We start from the raw sequence: 16,663 nt of genomic DNA on the forward strand, positions 1-16,663 counted from the left end.
TCAAAAGTTACAGAATGAAAGAAAAAGTGTGGTGAAAATGTCAAATACGGAGCTCAAAATTTATATTGGAGATGTGACGTGACCCCAAATAATTGACTCACTTAGTAACCATCAGTATTCTCTAGGAAGAAAATTCAAATACTGTGCAGTGATATTTAAAGACAGGATGTCCAATGTTATTTCATTGCTTAATCAATGGAATAAAATTTATACAGCACAAAATGACATTGTGAGTTCACAAAAGTAGCTTGTTTGTCTAATCACACCTGAAGATGAACTTTAAATCTGTTAATGCTCCTTTGCAGAAAAGTGACAACCTTGTCTTAACAACTGGACAAAACTTAAAATGACAGCCTTAAGAAACTACATTTACAACCTGCTATGAAACCAAGATCTCATCAGCTAAGAGAGTTTGCTGTAAAATGAACAAGAAATATATTCAACATAACACGTAAATGACTGGGAAATGTGGCCTTTCAAAATACATACCCATGAAGCGTACCATTTTGGCAAAAACTAAATTGTCTGTGATGATTTTGCCAAGTTCTGGGAAGTGCCACCCATACCACTCTCTAGCACGCATTGAATAATTGTTTAACTCTTTGTCCAGATCATCTAGTAAGGCTGAAAATATTGAAAGAAAAATCTTATTTGGAATACTTGTATATAAAACAAGAAAAATCACACTAAAATGCCATTTTTTTAAAAGTTAAATTTTTCTGCAACTTTCAAGTCTTCTCAACATGTGAAAATCACAAAACAACCGAAACAAATACATAATTTGGAATAGCTTGCAAATTTTCCTGATTACTCAATCAAATGTAATTATTATAATGGCAAATTCAGGAATTAAAATTAAACTAGCATTAAACAGACTGGAACCATTTCTTGTTAGCTCTCACACATTATAAAGTTTAAAGTTGTAAAACAAGTATTGCATCCATAAACATTTCCAGTATTTCACGAAATATTCAACAGAACCTTAAAGCTGATGATTGCATCATCTGGTACCACGCCAAGCTACACATGGCCACCAATATGTCTGGCAAAGATATACCAGGGAAATCCCCAAGTAGAACCACAGACACATGGGCAGCTACTGGCAAGCCTTCATAATCATGAGTGACGAGATATTAGTGATCAGTAAAAGATGTGCACCTTTGACCACTTGGACACCCCATGCCCATTTCATTTAGGACCAATTATACATCATATGAAGTTTATTGGTGAAAAACCATGTTTATATGTCTATCCATTCTGGAGGAGTTCAGTTAACAATATTTTCAAGACAACCACCAACATGGTCCAACTCAGTTTGCATAACTTTCATTTTGGACCGACCATATACCATAAAAACTCTTCTAGTAAAACCCGGGTCAAAAGATGTTCTATTTAGGAGTACCAATACCAAGATTTTCACCCCACCCCACCCCATGATAGCCATCTTGGACATCAGACTGGCACTATTTAATTTCAAACAAGCAAGACATCTCAAGAAATTTCAATGTAAAAAAAGAAACGTAATGTCTTTCCTTTTTATTGTTCTAAGTAATTACAAGATTTTCAACATAACAAGCAAGTCTTCTGGTAAAAGCAATGTAGATAAGAAATCACAAGTAACAAAAAGACCAGTCAATCACAAGTAACAAAATGAGTTTCCAGACAGCCGTTGTGGTCATCAGATCAGCAATAGTTTGATTTGTAACCAACAAAGCATCACAAGTCTCCAATTGAAATCCCATCCTAATATGACCATCAATTCATAAGCAGATGCAAGATTTTCAAGGTAGCTCATGCTGCCACCATACTTGATGTCTCTGATGTATCATTTTCTTGTAAGACCAATAAGATATAAAAAGCCCTTCAGTAAAGACGCCATGTTGATACGACCATTCATTCTGGAGCAGCAATCTTTTTTTTAAAGATGGCCACTAGTTTGGCATTTGGATATTTTTGGCATTATGAATGTTATCTACTGCAAAACGTGGATGTAAAAAAATCATTATAGCTGATGATTACTCGTTTCAGAGTCCTCTAATGTTTCATACACTGTGAAGTAAAAATGTCACGACATCAAAACCCTATTATAACGGTCTTCATGCACTAATCTTAAGGCATAATATAGTAAGCCTGATTCCTTGTCGTCTCTATTATAAATACAGTAGCAACATTAGTCAGATATTTTCAACTTGGACAACTGTTGGACAAAGATCTTGCTGATGTCTCGCATAAAGTGATCTCCAAAATGTACACAGCACATCCATGAAACTATCTGCATGCATATGGAAATAAATTGTCCCCAATCTGGTTTCAGATTGAAGTAGCATCAGCAACACTTACATAAATATGAAATTTCGGGAAACCCTTGTTCAAGACAACATGCACTTTAAGACAACAATTCCGTATCATGTACACATATCTTTAGTGACAAAACACACATTGTTATTGGTTCAACGCCATTTTCAGCACAAGATAGACATAGCAACCTGGAAAAACACTAAAGAACCAGACCTATGGGAAGCTACTGACCCTAATGCAAATAATCATTTTAAAATTCACAGAAGCTAAAACTACATGCAGCTAAAAAAATCCAAAGCATTACACAGAAAAGTCACAAGGTCAAGGACATTTATTTTCTTTCATCTTCTGTTAATACAATTAAAATAAATTTCAGCATGACATTAATGAAGTTATCATTTTTAGCATTAGTACTTGTATCAATACACAAATTGATTTTATGATTTTCTATACTATTATCTCAGGTAACAAGAAAGAAAAAAACATCATCCTATAGAATTACAAAGAATATGATTCTAAAACATCTTCATAACATCACTACAATATAACCATGGCATTATGAATATTCACTGATAAGCATTTCACACAAATATATTGTTCAAATAACAAAATCTGCAAATAATAAACTTACATATAGCTTGAACTATCATGGTATCTACTTTATCAGGACTGAACTTCAGCTTGTACCGGGATAAACTGAAACAGAAAACAATGCAATCATGTGCAAACGGCCTTCTGTCAATTCTTATTGTTCAACAATGTATATATCCAACTAAGATTTCACTAATATAATCAAATCTGAACACAACAGTCATCGATATATATATATATAGCTAAATTTTCTTAAGGGACAGGCCACAAGAATGGGATGGTAGTCGTAGGCATAGAAACAATGTCAAATGACAACTAAAAGGTACAATACCATGCATTACATTCTTTACATCAGTAATACAGTTCATCTAGAGCTTGAATTGTTACCCAGAATACCAACCTTAAATTACATTACCAGTATTGATTTCTTTTTTTTTATCATGTGCCTTTCATTCGGAGAGTTACACTGCCAAATCAACATCATAGCTTTCTTCCCTTTTTTCTTCAATGTCACAATTCTGCCTGCTCCACAATACTGCAGACATCAATGACTTTACAAAATCCAGACATTCAAATGGGTCGAATGCAGGTTAGGGTCAACATTGTAGCAAAGTTTACCTGTGAGCCAAGCCAAGGGCCATGGCAGCCATTTCCTTTTCTGGAAGACCTGTGATAAGACTGTTCATCTGATTCCTGATCCCTCGCATCAATTCCTGTATGGCTGAATTGGAGACACAGCTTATGTTGAACTTGTCCTGCAACAAAGAAAACAGCTCTAATATGAACTAGCCCGTTACAGTGACTGATAGGGTATGCAAATGTTCTGGAGCACATTTAACAAGTAGAATTTGTCACTGGAATATAACAGATTTTCTGTGCTTATCATAAAATAATAACATTAAATCTCAACTTATGTTGTTGTTGTTGTTATAGGGTTTAACGCCATTTTTCAGCACAAGATCGGCAATACATGGCGGCCAGTATTAATGGTGGAGGAAGAACCGGGAAAACCCCGGAAAGAACCACCGACCCACAAGAAGCTACCGGCAAGCTTTCTCACATATCCACATTTGCCGAGCCCGAGGCTCGAACCCACGCAGACAGAGGTGAGATGGCAGTGATCCGTGACGAAGAGCGCTTTAGACCACTCGGGCCCCAATCTCAACTTACAAATCATTCAGAAGTGAGATGTCAGAATGAAGGTACATCCTACATGCATCTGTCCTGTTTCTGCCTTTAGAAAAGTAAACACTTTCCTGATGTGTTATGTATGTCTTTCATTCAATAGTAAAATCTTGTGTCATATTGTCCAATATTAAATTTCTTACTTAATTATATAGCAGTTCTGATTAGTGCAGCAATAATGCCCCAATTTTGCACCTTTGGAGTACTGTACTCAGTCCCACAAACAGGTACATGACTTCCCATGCAAGGTTTAAATTTCCACCCCATTATCTAGACTCCACCAAAAAAACACTTGATGACAACTGTTTCTAAGATTACCTAAAAGCTAACAGTAAAATAATGAATTTAGATTCTTCTTGCCACTCTTGTTTCAGTCACTAATAACAAAGCAATACACAAGAGTCCATATGCTTATAATACAACTCGGGCATGTATGTATGCGTGTCTGATTTTAGTGTAACGAACCCATAAATATGTTGAGGACCATGAGGCTGATGGGTCTTTCATGAGTAAACATTTTATCCTTGTTTAATAAAGATTATTTCTTTGGCCAAAGCAAGACTAGCTTTAATGCTAGTGGGCAAACAAAATATCAAAAATTCACAATATTCCTATCATGTGTTGCACTATGGAACACTTCAAAATTATTTTCTTGTCTAATAATTAACTGTTATACAAACTTACCATTCAGTTAAAACACCAACATACTCTCATAAACATTCTCGCCTCAAACAGAGGCTGTATTATGCACATTTAAATCATAGAGTATGCCTTTGTTATGGCTGTTTCGCACCTTGATAACATTTCCCAGCTTCGCATCTGCAACTGCCAACTCTTCATGGGCTTCCTTAGCAATCACTTTCTTCATCAGCCTTTTCAATGACTTACTCATCTTGCCCTCAATGGCTGCCGTGGCAGCTGAAGAAAAATGAAAAATAAACTAGAAATGCACTATACATGTAACTGCTGTAATTTGAACAAATTAATTTTAATAACTTTCCTTATTTTTCAAATTCAAACGTACATATGAGAACTGTAATGAATGTTCTAATATATACATTCAAGTTTTTTAGTTTTCATGGGCTGCAGAAAAAAGAAGATGCAGAACTAGTTAAGAGTGAATCCATGTCCATTCAATGTGGGGTTTTTGCTATTATTTAATGCCATTCTTCAGCTCATGATAGGTTATACTGGCAGGCTAGTGTATTTCGGTGGAGAAAGCCCCATGAATAACCACCGATCCAATGAAAGGTAATGACAAGCTTTCTCACATACTCGCACTGACCAAGCTGAGACTTGAACATGCACTAACGTGTGAAATGTCAGTGATCTGCAAAGTCATCTACTAGACCACTCTACCACATCCACAAATGTAAAATATACAACCCCAACCAACATGAAAAAAAATGAATTTGGAAAAATAAATTAGCAAATACCCTTACCTATATCTTGTTGACAAAGAACTCTTCATCATCAAAAGACCTTAAATGTGAATTTATTAATTTCACTTTCCTCCAAAATATGCTTTGAATCAGCTGTTGCCAAACAGACAACTGACCTGCCAATCCTAACAAGACATTCTCAGTAAGACAGTCAATTTAAAATATGTACTGCTATTGTCAAGCTGGAAAAAGTTCAAAAGTGTTTTTCAAGACTGCTGCTACAACTATAAACATTTTGTTCAACTGAACCTTAATAACCTCCAACGAGATAACACAAACATAGGTTCCACACAATACACAGCTCAATAGCTTCTTTCTATCTCTCAACCAGATTTAATCCTTTCAAAAAATTTAATTTTCATGTTGGCCATGGCAATCATCTTTCCTGCCACATGACATACTTAAAATACAAGATGTCCACTAAACAGAGTGGATCTCAAGCTTACTGAAACTCTTTGCCAAAAACAAACAATTTCATTTTCCAACAGCAAAGTCTTGCTTTGTTCAGACAGAGTATCAATTGAGATCATGTTTATCATCGATACAAAACATACAGGAAAAGATAAAATAAATAGTTAAAAAAAAAAAATTTTTAAAGTGGCACATTTGGAGGGCAAATGTAGACTCCAATAAATTACAGCAAGGAACTGTTATTCAAAAATTTAGAATTCATATCACACTAAACCCCAAAGGAATGTGCCTGGAGGCAGATCTTGAAAAAAAACACTTGGGTGGTGAAGTCTCTGCTATCAATTTCACTAGTCCAATTTTATGTAATCTGAATTGTCATTAAGGAACCAGACTAACACTGTTGTATAGTTTCCTTATCCACAAAATATGTCCTGAACAATGAATCTGATTCTGTCAACTAAAATGTGCTGAAAATGTGTCCTAGTCGACAACAGTGGATTCAAAGCACATCAGGCGAGAAAAGAACATTTTCTAAATGACCAGACTATTTGACCTTGCATTGTCCACTGGGTTCCATTTTTTCAATATCTGAAATGAACAGTTTTTTTCTTCAAGAAACCATTTATATTTCTTTAGTAATGGTGAATATATCTTAGAGCAGACTGGCAATGTCTGTATAAATTTAAAAGCTATATATGCCAGGGACAAAAAGACAGTCCCTGCTTTCAAAAAAATGTATTATTTTCTGTGACTTACCAGCCAGGGCCTCTGTGGTATCCTCAAATTTCTTGAAGTGCTTCAATTTAACCCTAAATGAAAAGTAAATACACTTGTTTAGTTCATGCCAGTCTTATTTGCTTTCTCTAAGCTTCTTTATTCTCTAAGCATTGTGCCAATCAAAGGCTGTAATTAATGGTTAACATTACACCATACCTGCTAATTGATGAGATAATTGATTTTATGAATTTTTACCTTGCAATATATTTCCTATGAAAAAGTTTTGAAAAATTTAACGGTTGGCTTTCACTGTTATAAAGGGTGGACGACCATTAAACAGGATCTACAAGCAAAAAAAAAAAAAACAACATTGCTGATTAGGGTTCATACCAAATTCTGAATGATAAATTCAAAGACTTTTCCCAAACTTTAGGAGACCAAAAACAGATTTCCAAGACCTATTTTTGCTAACATGCTGTATACAAGCTATGTTATACAAGAAAACAATGAATGCAAAATACTACAATATTGTTTAATGATGAAATGAAGCTGAACGGGTCATCAAAAGAAAGAAAACAGGAAAACCTCATACAATTTTATCTGTGATGTGGAAAGAAATTAATGTTTGGGTATGCTACATCATTTTCCCCAAACTATCAAAGACCTTATGAACCATGTTGATCTTGGCCCAACTAAACAGAGAAAAAACCATTACAGATGATAATAAGCTTATGACAGACAACCATACAAATGCTGCATCTCCAACTTATTTGGATCTGTACACTCACACTTTACTGGCAGCATCAGGGCTCTCAAAATCTTGGTATAGATTTTCTGTTTTCTGCAACTTCTTTTCATCCAGAAGCTGTGAAAAAAGACATTTTGATTACTGATGCAAAAATTTTGATAAATAATAATAAATGCCATCTCAAAACACATTGGTGGCATCATTATAATGATAAAAACTAAGTTTTCATGCAACAGTAAATTTTCTCTATGCTTGTACACCTGACTAAATAAAAGTACACAAAACCCCATAGTTTGCATGTAAGTAAATCAATTACTTCAAAACATTTTTAATTTATTTTTATTCTTCATACTATTGAATACATTTCCACTCAAATTTTAATAGCTTTGTAATCCTATCTACTTTAACACCCTAAATAAATTGCTCTAAGGGATGAAGAACAACTTCATCTAGGTTGACAAGTAATGAAAATGAGACTGTCCCAACCTGCCAACTGGCAATCCAACAATGCGAAACATCGACCCTGTTTCACTTTGCTGGAATGTAATGAAAGTATGATTGCCAAAATCAGATAAAGCTGAAGACTCTTTAACGAAACAAATAACAATACATTAATATTGAAGAAAGTGTTTAGACAGCTTCATTTCATTCACGACAGTTATCACTTTTAACCGAATTGGCATTACCTGCATTCTAGCCAACTGAACTGTTGGCCAATGGAATTTAAAGTTTCTTTGTTGTTCTGCTTGTCAGAATTTGAATTTTGAGTTGAGATAGTTGGTTAAGTCTGACAGTAGCAATATGACTTCAGTTTGTAGAAAAATATCGAAATGTGCTGCCAAGTGGGTGGGATTTCTGAAAATCTGACTTCTTGTTCCGATGTCATCGACCTCAGTTCACACCACTGTTTAGTCCTACATGTAAGACCATAATGCTGATATTTATGCTTTGGGCAAGAGGGTCTTACTGCCCAACTAACAGCTCTGTGTAGTGCATTTTGATGTCGATTAACATCGTAACGAAAGTCAAATTGTCTGGAATATCTCACAACTGGCAACTAAAATAATGGTGCTTTTCTAATAATAATAATAATGATGATAATAATAATGAGGACTTTGTATAGCGCCTAATCTTTAGAAGCTCTAAGCGCTTTGCAACATTAGACAACACCTATAAGATAAAAAACATAATGACATGATTACAAAAACAAACACCATGAAATGAGAAAACATTTTTAAAAAAACATGCTCAGAATATTTAAGGTACAAAACATTAGGTCTTTAAGTTTGTTCTTGCAGTCAAAAAAAGTGAGTTTTGAGAGCACTCTTGAATGGGATCACTGTGTCTTTGTGTCTAAGTTCAGTGGGCAATTCATTCCACGTTGCTGGGCCCTGGTATGCAAAAGAACGCTGTCCATATGACTTCATTTTCATAGTGGGAATAATGAGTATATGATTGTCAGAAGAGGAGCTTAAGTATCTTGCTGGTGTGTACACATGGATGAGGTCGGATGGGTATGTTGGACTAGAGTCTGACAGTGAAACGTAGCACAGAGAACAAATTTTGAGTTTCATCCTGGATCGAATGGATAGCCAGTGTAGGGTACAGAGCAGTGTGGAGGTGTGCTCTGACCGTGATACTCTAAGTATGATCCGAGCAGCCGTTTTGAACTTTTTGAAGTTTCTGGAGCAAATATTAAGATGAACCAGACAGAATTGAGATACAATAGTCTAGCCTTGAAAGTACTAATGAACACACAAGTGTTTTAGTGGCATCAACTGAAAGATATTTGTGAATTGAGCTGATGCGTCTCAGCTCAAGATATGCAGCCTTGTGTATGTTCACGACATGTTGGTGCAATGTAAGAGTACTGTCCAGAGTAACACCTAGGTCTCGTACTGATTGTGTGAATTTAATGTTGCTGTTGCTGATATTTATTGTTTGAGGTAAAGGATGTGAATGAGAAAGTCTTTGTGTTGTGATCAGAATGACCTCAGTTTTATCACCATTCATCTGCAGTTGTTACATGTCATCTGTGATTTCACATCAGAAATGCACCTCTCGACACCTTGGATGGTAGCATCAACTTCAGTTGGGTGGCTAGATTTTTATATTTGAGTGTCATCTGCATACAATTGGTGAGACACTGGATGATGATCTATGACACTTGAGAGCGACTGAGTGTACAGAATGAAGAGAACAGGTCCAAGAACAGACCCCTGTGGAACACCACAACATATATCAACTGTGCTGGAGTGTATTCCATTTGCAGATACAATTTGCGTCCTGTTGACCAAGTAGGACTTGAACCACAGTAAGGCTGTATCATGAATGCCAAATACATGCTGGAGACGGTGAATATATCATGGTCTATTGTGTCAAATGCTGCAGACAAATCAAGGAGGGTGACTATTCTTCTGCTATCCAATGCAGAGAGAATTTCATCAACTACTTTTAGAAGAGTAGTTTCAGTACTGTGGCAAGGGTGATATGCAGATTGTACATTGCTAAAAATAATGTTTGAATTTAGATGAGATACAAGCTGGGATAGAACAACCTTTTCTAAGACTTTTGATATGAATGGGAGATTAGAAACTGGGAGGTAGTTCTTTAAATCGTTATGGTCTAGTGTTGGTTTCTTCAGCAGGGGCTTTACAATGGCAGTTTTGAAAAATGATGGGAATTCCCCGTATGAGAGAGAAGTATTAATAACATCAGTTAGTGAAAGCAATACTGGATGTAAGCACTCATGCAGCAGTGATGTTGGAATTGGATCAAGTTCACATGACTTTGGTGCACTCTTCATCAGGACTGAACGTACAAAATCCATAGATACAGGTTCAAATGCTGCTAATGGTTGCCGCTTAAATTCTGTATCTCAACTGTATGGCGACGACGAGTCAATTGAAATTGAAAGGTAGAGTCATAATGTTACTTTACTTACTCTGATATATTTTCTCTAATAAATTCAAATTCTCACAGAAGAAATGGACCTGTTTTTAAGTTTCGTTGGCCTACATTTCAGTTGACTGGAAAGCGATGAAAACTGGGAATGCACAAATCGGGTCAAGGTGAAATATTATTCTTTAACGAAATGAATAAAAAATATATTAATGCCTATTGGAACTGTAAAGCAACATTTCGTTTCAAGAAACATATCCACCACATGAACCTACTTAAACATTCTTCAGCATACCTCGACTACCGTCACATTGCAACAAATTCAAACGTAGGTTGACGGAACATGAAAACGCATCCATTTGCTGGGGTCATATTTTCATATAGCCAGGATAAAGACAGCAAAATAAGTATATTAATTACACATAAATTAGTGGAAGAATGTCGATATATGCTGCCAAATGTGAGAGATATTCCTGAAACTTTGACTATTTACGATGTCGTTGACATCGGAATATGCTATACAAGGCCGTTATTTGGATAGTAAGACATAGCACTAAAACAAATCCAACATATGCTATGTCTTGTATTGTTATAATTTAGGCAGCAGGACTGCGACAAGATACAAATATCAGGGAAGGCATTTTACATTGTAAAAGCTGTTTGCTTAGGGGAATACTAACGATGCCCAAATAGTATGAAACAGTCGACTTCTTCAGGCAGAAATCCATTCATTAACCCCAAAACAAATGTAAGCTCGAGGTCAACATAATGTATAGAAACTTTAATTGATCTTTTAACATAACATACATTTTTATGTTAACAATTAAAATTAAGTTAACATAACATACATTTTTGTATGAAGATGAATGTGCTGTATGAATAAAAACGAGTATTTTCAGTAACAAACAATACATAGATTGACCATTTAAAACACAAGCCACGTGTTTATGTAGATACTTCTTTTGACTTGGAATTAAAGCAATCGTACTATGTCACATACAAAATTATACAGAGTATATAAAAAAAAACATTAATGCACACCTTGAACACTGCATATCCTGCAGCAGTTTCAAATAATACCAGCATAATTGATTCTTATCTATGAACACATCCACCTTCCAGCTGAACCACTTTCACCATGCGGTTGCTTCGCGGTACCCTTTCACGCATGCGTTAAATGAAATTCTATTCGGACCACCTCGGCAATATCTGCTAGACAAAATTATACATCGAAAGTACGTCGGCATGGAATTTACAGAAGAAAACAAAAGGTCTCCAAAACTTTTGGCAGAAAATAAAGGGACCCTTATGGCAATTTCTGTGACTGGATTGACCTTAGGATTGACCGAGAAATTACGACAAAAAAAGATCGATGCTAGTCGGTTTCTATTATGCGGGAATCACCTCGGGTCTTTCCGGTGCGTGATAAATAATTTTGCACTTGGAATTATATTCGGTCTTTCCTGTCATGTGTAGAAACACGACCTGGCGGAAATGGAAGAGTGAATGTCAGATTAATAATTTCGAGGATATAGCCTGAGCCCTTCTGATTAATTCTGTCTTTTTCCGATGCGAATGGAAAAACTTCGACTCCCTATATGCTGTTCTTTTGGGCTTGACATTTTTCTAGGGTTAGTTACAAATAAAACTCAGCTGGTTAGAATGCGATGAAAGCCAGAAATGCCGAAATCGGATTAGATTGAACAATATTTCTTTTATGAAAAGAATAAGAAAATATACTTAAATTAATCATATTGTTTAGATAGTTTCGTTTCGTTTATGATATTTATCGTGCTTTAACTAATTTCGGCATTCGCGGCTTCCATCGCATAACAACCTACATAAATGTAGTTCCACGGAAATTGAAAACATGTCCATTTGCTTGTGTGAGAATTTAAATTTATTTGAATAAAAAAAGACATTATACCAAGTGTGGTAACTGGTCATTCCGTACCCAAGTGAGTCGTTTCGTACCCAAAGTAATGGTCGTTTTGTACCCAAGGTGCTGGTCGTTTCGTACCCAAATGCTATAATTTTCATTTCATCAGAATAAACTATTTCGATGTTGCTTTCTTTGTGATAGATAGATAGATAAAAAATTACAAAGGTAATTACACGCACGATCAATGCTAAAACGAATCTACATGTTAGTGAAGCAACGGCTATATATAAATTGATAATAATAATAATAATAATAATAATAATAACAATAATACGATTAATAGATGAATACTACCTGACCTTGTATACTAAAAAGGGAAGAGTAATTGAAATGTTAAGTTATCAAATGTTAAAATCCACGGATATCTAGTAAGTTGAAGCTTTCAAGCTTAATTCAATTTCACACGTGCTTGATTATTTTATTGTATTTTTGTTTTACTTTGAAATAATTACACGATGTCTGTTTTTCAGCAGTCTTTTGATTCAGAGAAATCTTAATAAATTAAGTGTCAATAATTATTTGACATTAATACTCTATTTAGGATACCTCACTTGTTTACTGGGGTTTTACTTTATCTTCGAAAATTTAAATCTGCTTTACTCAGGCACTTATAATTTAGTATAATGATCGGAAGGCAAACTTGGAGTTATATACAATGAATTAAAATTTATCATTAAGCCAAAAAGAGTCAATTAGAAAATACATTAAATAGTTCCCATGGACGCATACATTGTTACTAATTGTCCCTGCTCTTACTCTTCTTTTTCGGTTACACTTGACATGTTCCACTCCTAATTGTTTGTCGTCAGGTATTGTACAATTTACGTCTGATTTATATCTCGGTTTATTTTAAATGTTGTTCTATCTATTTATATCAGTAAATGAAGCCACCTTTATAATGCTTCTGTGTAAACAACATTTGACAAGAAAACGCGATACACATATAAATAGTTCTGATGGTTGTAAAAAAAAAATAAAGTGTCAGACATCAGCACGCACAAGCAAATACAAGCAATAAATGGACAAGTGTGCAGTTTGTTTCCAAAGAGTAAGACCACGTCAGCATGCTTTACAATGTAACGCTTGCGAAAGGTGGCAGCATCGTACATGTCAGATAGGTACGTAAAATGTTATTATTATTATTATTATTATTATTTCATGTTGGATATTAAAGTAACTTATCACGGTCTTCTTCTTTGTTCGTAATTAGGTATTCAGAGCGTTGAAGCGACTTTTCCCGTCTCCTTCCGCTATCAAAGACATTGTTGCAGACTTTGAAGCAGGTTAGTACAGTAATAGTAGTAGTACAAATAGTAGCAGTGGTTTTAGTTATTTTTCTCGTCTCGTGATATTAATATAGCTGTTTTTTTTTCTTCTCCAATTATTAGTCAACGAACTATGTGTATTTATACCGATGAACTATTTTTCTTCATTCTAGCAAGCTGTAGCCATTTTATACGTTCGTTTACGCTCTTTTCTTGTTAGCTTTCTGTAGTATTTCATTGTACCTTTAAATTGAAACATAGTTGCTAACAATTATTTATATATATATATATATATATATTACTTAACACACGCACAGACTTCTTCATCATCATCACATTATATTTTTAATTATTTAGGTATCTGGCTTGCTTTCCGGCGTGTGTATCCAGGAGTGCCTATCCACGGCTGTGCATTTCAACTGGTGCAAGCCATGTGGCGAAAACTGCAGGAATTGGGGTTGAGAACAAACTACATTCAAGAAAAGAGTGTTCATCGGTTTTGCAGGAAGGTAATAATTAATACCGACACTCTAATGAATTTGCTAACTCGTATTTTGAAAGATATCTTTGGCATTGGTTTGGGAACTTTTCATTATATTTTCTCCCATGTTTAAGGCTTCCTTATTTTTTTAAGAACTTATAATGTGTCATCTTATTAAAGGTTTCTTTCATTATATGTCTCTTTTTCAGGTCATGGCGCTACCATTTTTGCCTGCAGAACATATAGCCCCTGTTTTTGCCAGTCGTAAGGAACAGTCCACGAAGATTCCCCTGTTATACAGTTGGACTGACTATGTGGAGTCAACCTGAATTACGAAAACCACATTCCCGGTTGAATCATGGTCTGTGTTCAGAAAATATTTTCGAACTAACAACGATGTAGAAGGTTGGCATCGTAGGATCAACGCAAAAGCCGGCAAAGCCAATCTTCCTTTCTATGTGCTAGTTAGCCTCTTATACGATATAATGTGGACTCAACTGGTATCAAAAAAACATAATCTGAAGGGTGTGGGAAGGGTACCAGAACGGCGTTATCTCCTCCTCAAAATTACTGAAACGTTGCAGCAGCATATACTGACTGACAACTGACTGACAAGGCAAATAAGTGCATTAATATACGATGATTTTCATATCTGAAAACAGGAATGCATATAGTAATTATGTTTTCTTCATGAATGTAATAAAACTCTGGAATGTACAATTCAGAATAATGTTGTTAGTCTTTTGTTCCTCAAGAAACTTGTTTGAGCTAATCTTTCGTCTTACTGAGACATCTCCTTCAATCATTCATTAGATTTTAATTTTTGCTATTTTAATCTGGAAAAAAATGTATGCCGTATTAATTGGGGTGCTGTATTACAAACGTTTCAATACTGGCAGAATCAAAGTATGCATGCATATCTTCGATTATTTAAAAAATTAAATCAGTTTTAAAACACAAAAGTAAAAATTTGTAAAATGCAGTGCCAAGTTAAATTATCCCCCCCTCTCTCTCTCTTTGAGCGATTATTTATGTGCGTTATATATATTTAGGAGGATAACAAAATAAAACAGATTATGCCAAACAATGAAAACAAATTTTAACTTACCATGAAAAAATATTAATATTTATACTTAGTTGAAAACAGAGTGAATTTCAATTATGCCACTAACTTGTTAGTTTCTTGGGATCGGAGAAAGTGTCCAAAACTGTGTGCAAGTACGCTAATGCGGCCGGCAATGTACCCAAAACTGGCTTGGCGGTCCGTATAGAATACCACATTCAACACCTTTAAAATCATGCGATAAAAATTTAAATTAACTGCAGTATTGGTCCTTGGAGAAGAGTAACTTAATCAAGCAACACTTTGTTTTTCTGCATTCAGCCACGTTTAAAAAAGATCGCAGAATTTCTAGTTGGTTTGATAGGATAAACATTTTCACCGATGTGTGCAGGCTAAATTGTCTGCAGATTTTTGCATGCTTTAAGAAAAAAGAATGGACTTGTTAGGTTAATTAAACCTGGTCAACGTTTTATTTTTCTTTTTAATGCCAATGTGATTTTTTTATTCATTCTTTATAGCACAAATGTGCTATTAGACAGTGAAAACAATACAATTACTGTAATTATTTGTGTTTGGTTAATTTTTGGCCCCTATATGCTTTGCTCATGCAATTTTTAAGGTCCAAAAAAGATTAGGCCTAGAGAGGGAGCGGTAAATATGACAATGCTGTATATTTGACTCTGTAAATTAATGGGTATGAAACGACCACCTCCTTGGGTACGAAAAGACCAGCACCTCTGGTACGAAACGACTAGCACGCTGGTGCGAAACGACGAGCACCTTGGGTACGAAACGACCCATTTCCACTGGGTACGGAACGACTTGGGTATGGAATGACCATGATCTCCATGTGCAAGATATTCTCGGAAATGTGTTCTCTCGTTCCGACGTCAGTCAACTCGAAACACGCTACACCCACACCCACCCCAAGCCCTCTATCCACTGATGGATACTCTTAATTTTCTTTGTAACGAGCACATCTGTCCGCTAACAGAAAAGAGATGGATGTGATTAAGGCCAGCTCATTAGACCACTCTGCCTCCCGGGACTGCCTGAAAGAGTTTCTTATCATGGAATCCTTTTTTTACGGCCTTTGAAGGTCTTTGACAGTTTGGGAAAAAATAGGGTAGCATTTTCAAGGCCTTGAAAGTTTGGGGAAATCTAGCAGATTATCCTGAGGTCTTTAAAATTCTTTGAAAATTTAAATAAATCCAAACATTTTAATTTATTTTCATAATCACAAATAAAATTGTCCAAGGTTGTTCGATTCGGATGTATTCGAGTTTTCATGGTTTCTTTCTTTTGATTAATTATAGTTTGAAAGTCATCATTAAACAATATTGTAGTATTTTGCATTCGTCGTTTTCTCACATAACATAACTTGTATACAAAAAATGTTAGCGAAAATATGTCTTGGAAATCTATGTTTGTGGTCTTTAAAGGTTTGGGAAAAGTGTTTGAATTTATCAATCAGAATTCTGTATGAACCCTGGTAATCGTTGTGAAACTTCCAAAATTTGTAACTATTCGGCGGACAAACATAGGAGTAATGTGATAAATCAGATTTGTATAAAATCGTAGGTTTCGAAAATATCATTCAATGCCGTTTCAACAAATTG

General features: G+C 35.2%; 1 protein-coding gene and 2 long non-coding RNA genes across 4 annotated transcripts in view; 2 read left to right on the top strand and 1 right to left on the bottom strand.

Annotated features, from left to right (window-relative positions):
* The window catches only part of LOC149789924 (nucleolar protein 58-like), a 53,407-nt gene extending 41,934 nt beyond the window's left edge, over window positions 1–11,473 (bottom strand). The window contains exons 1-7 of the mRNA XM_089971989.1: window positions 11,335–11,473; window positions 7,433–7,509; window positions 6,684–6,736; window positions 4,868–4,992; window positions 3,508–3,644; window positions 2,930–2,994; window positions 490–624 (exon numbers count right to left, since the gene is read on the bottom strand). Coding sequence (XP_089828115.1) covers window positions 490–624; window positions 2,930–2,994; window positions 3,508–3,644; window positions 4,868–4,992; window positions 6,684–6,736; window positions 7,433–7,509; window positions 11,335–11,379 — 637 coding nt within the window. The 5' untranslated portion in view covers window positions 11,380–11,473. The remainder of the gene's footprint in view (window positions 1–489; window positions 625–2,929; window positions 2,995–3,507; window positions 3,645–4,867; window positions 4,993–6,683; window positions 6,737–7,432; window positions 7,510–11,334) is intronic.
* LOC149789907 (uncharacterized) overlaps window positions 1–16,663 on the top strand; it is a 2,017,354-nt gene that overhangs the window by 1,939,573 nt on the left and 61,118 nt on the right. The window lies entirely within an intron of this gene.
* On the top strand, window positions 11,609–14,498 carry LOC149789925 (uncharacterized). The gene is made up of 4 exons (XR_016423756.1): window positions 11,609–11,924; window positions 13,446–13,518; window positions 13,858–14,009; window positions 14,191–14,498. It is a non-coding gene; the product is annotated as an uncharacterized LOC149789925 (long non-coding RNA).

The sequence above is a fragment of the Sinohyriopsis cumingii genome, chromosome 10 (genome assembly GCF_028554795.1).
Source record: "Sinohyriopsis cumingii isolate HCF-2022 chromosome 10, ASM2855479v2, whole genome shotgun sequence".
In the NCBI taxonomy this organism is placed as follows: domain Eukaryota; kingdom Metazoa; phylum Mollusca; class Bivalvia; order Unionida; family Unionidae; genus Sinohyriopsis; species Sinohyriopsis cumingii.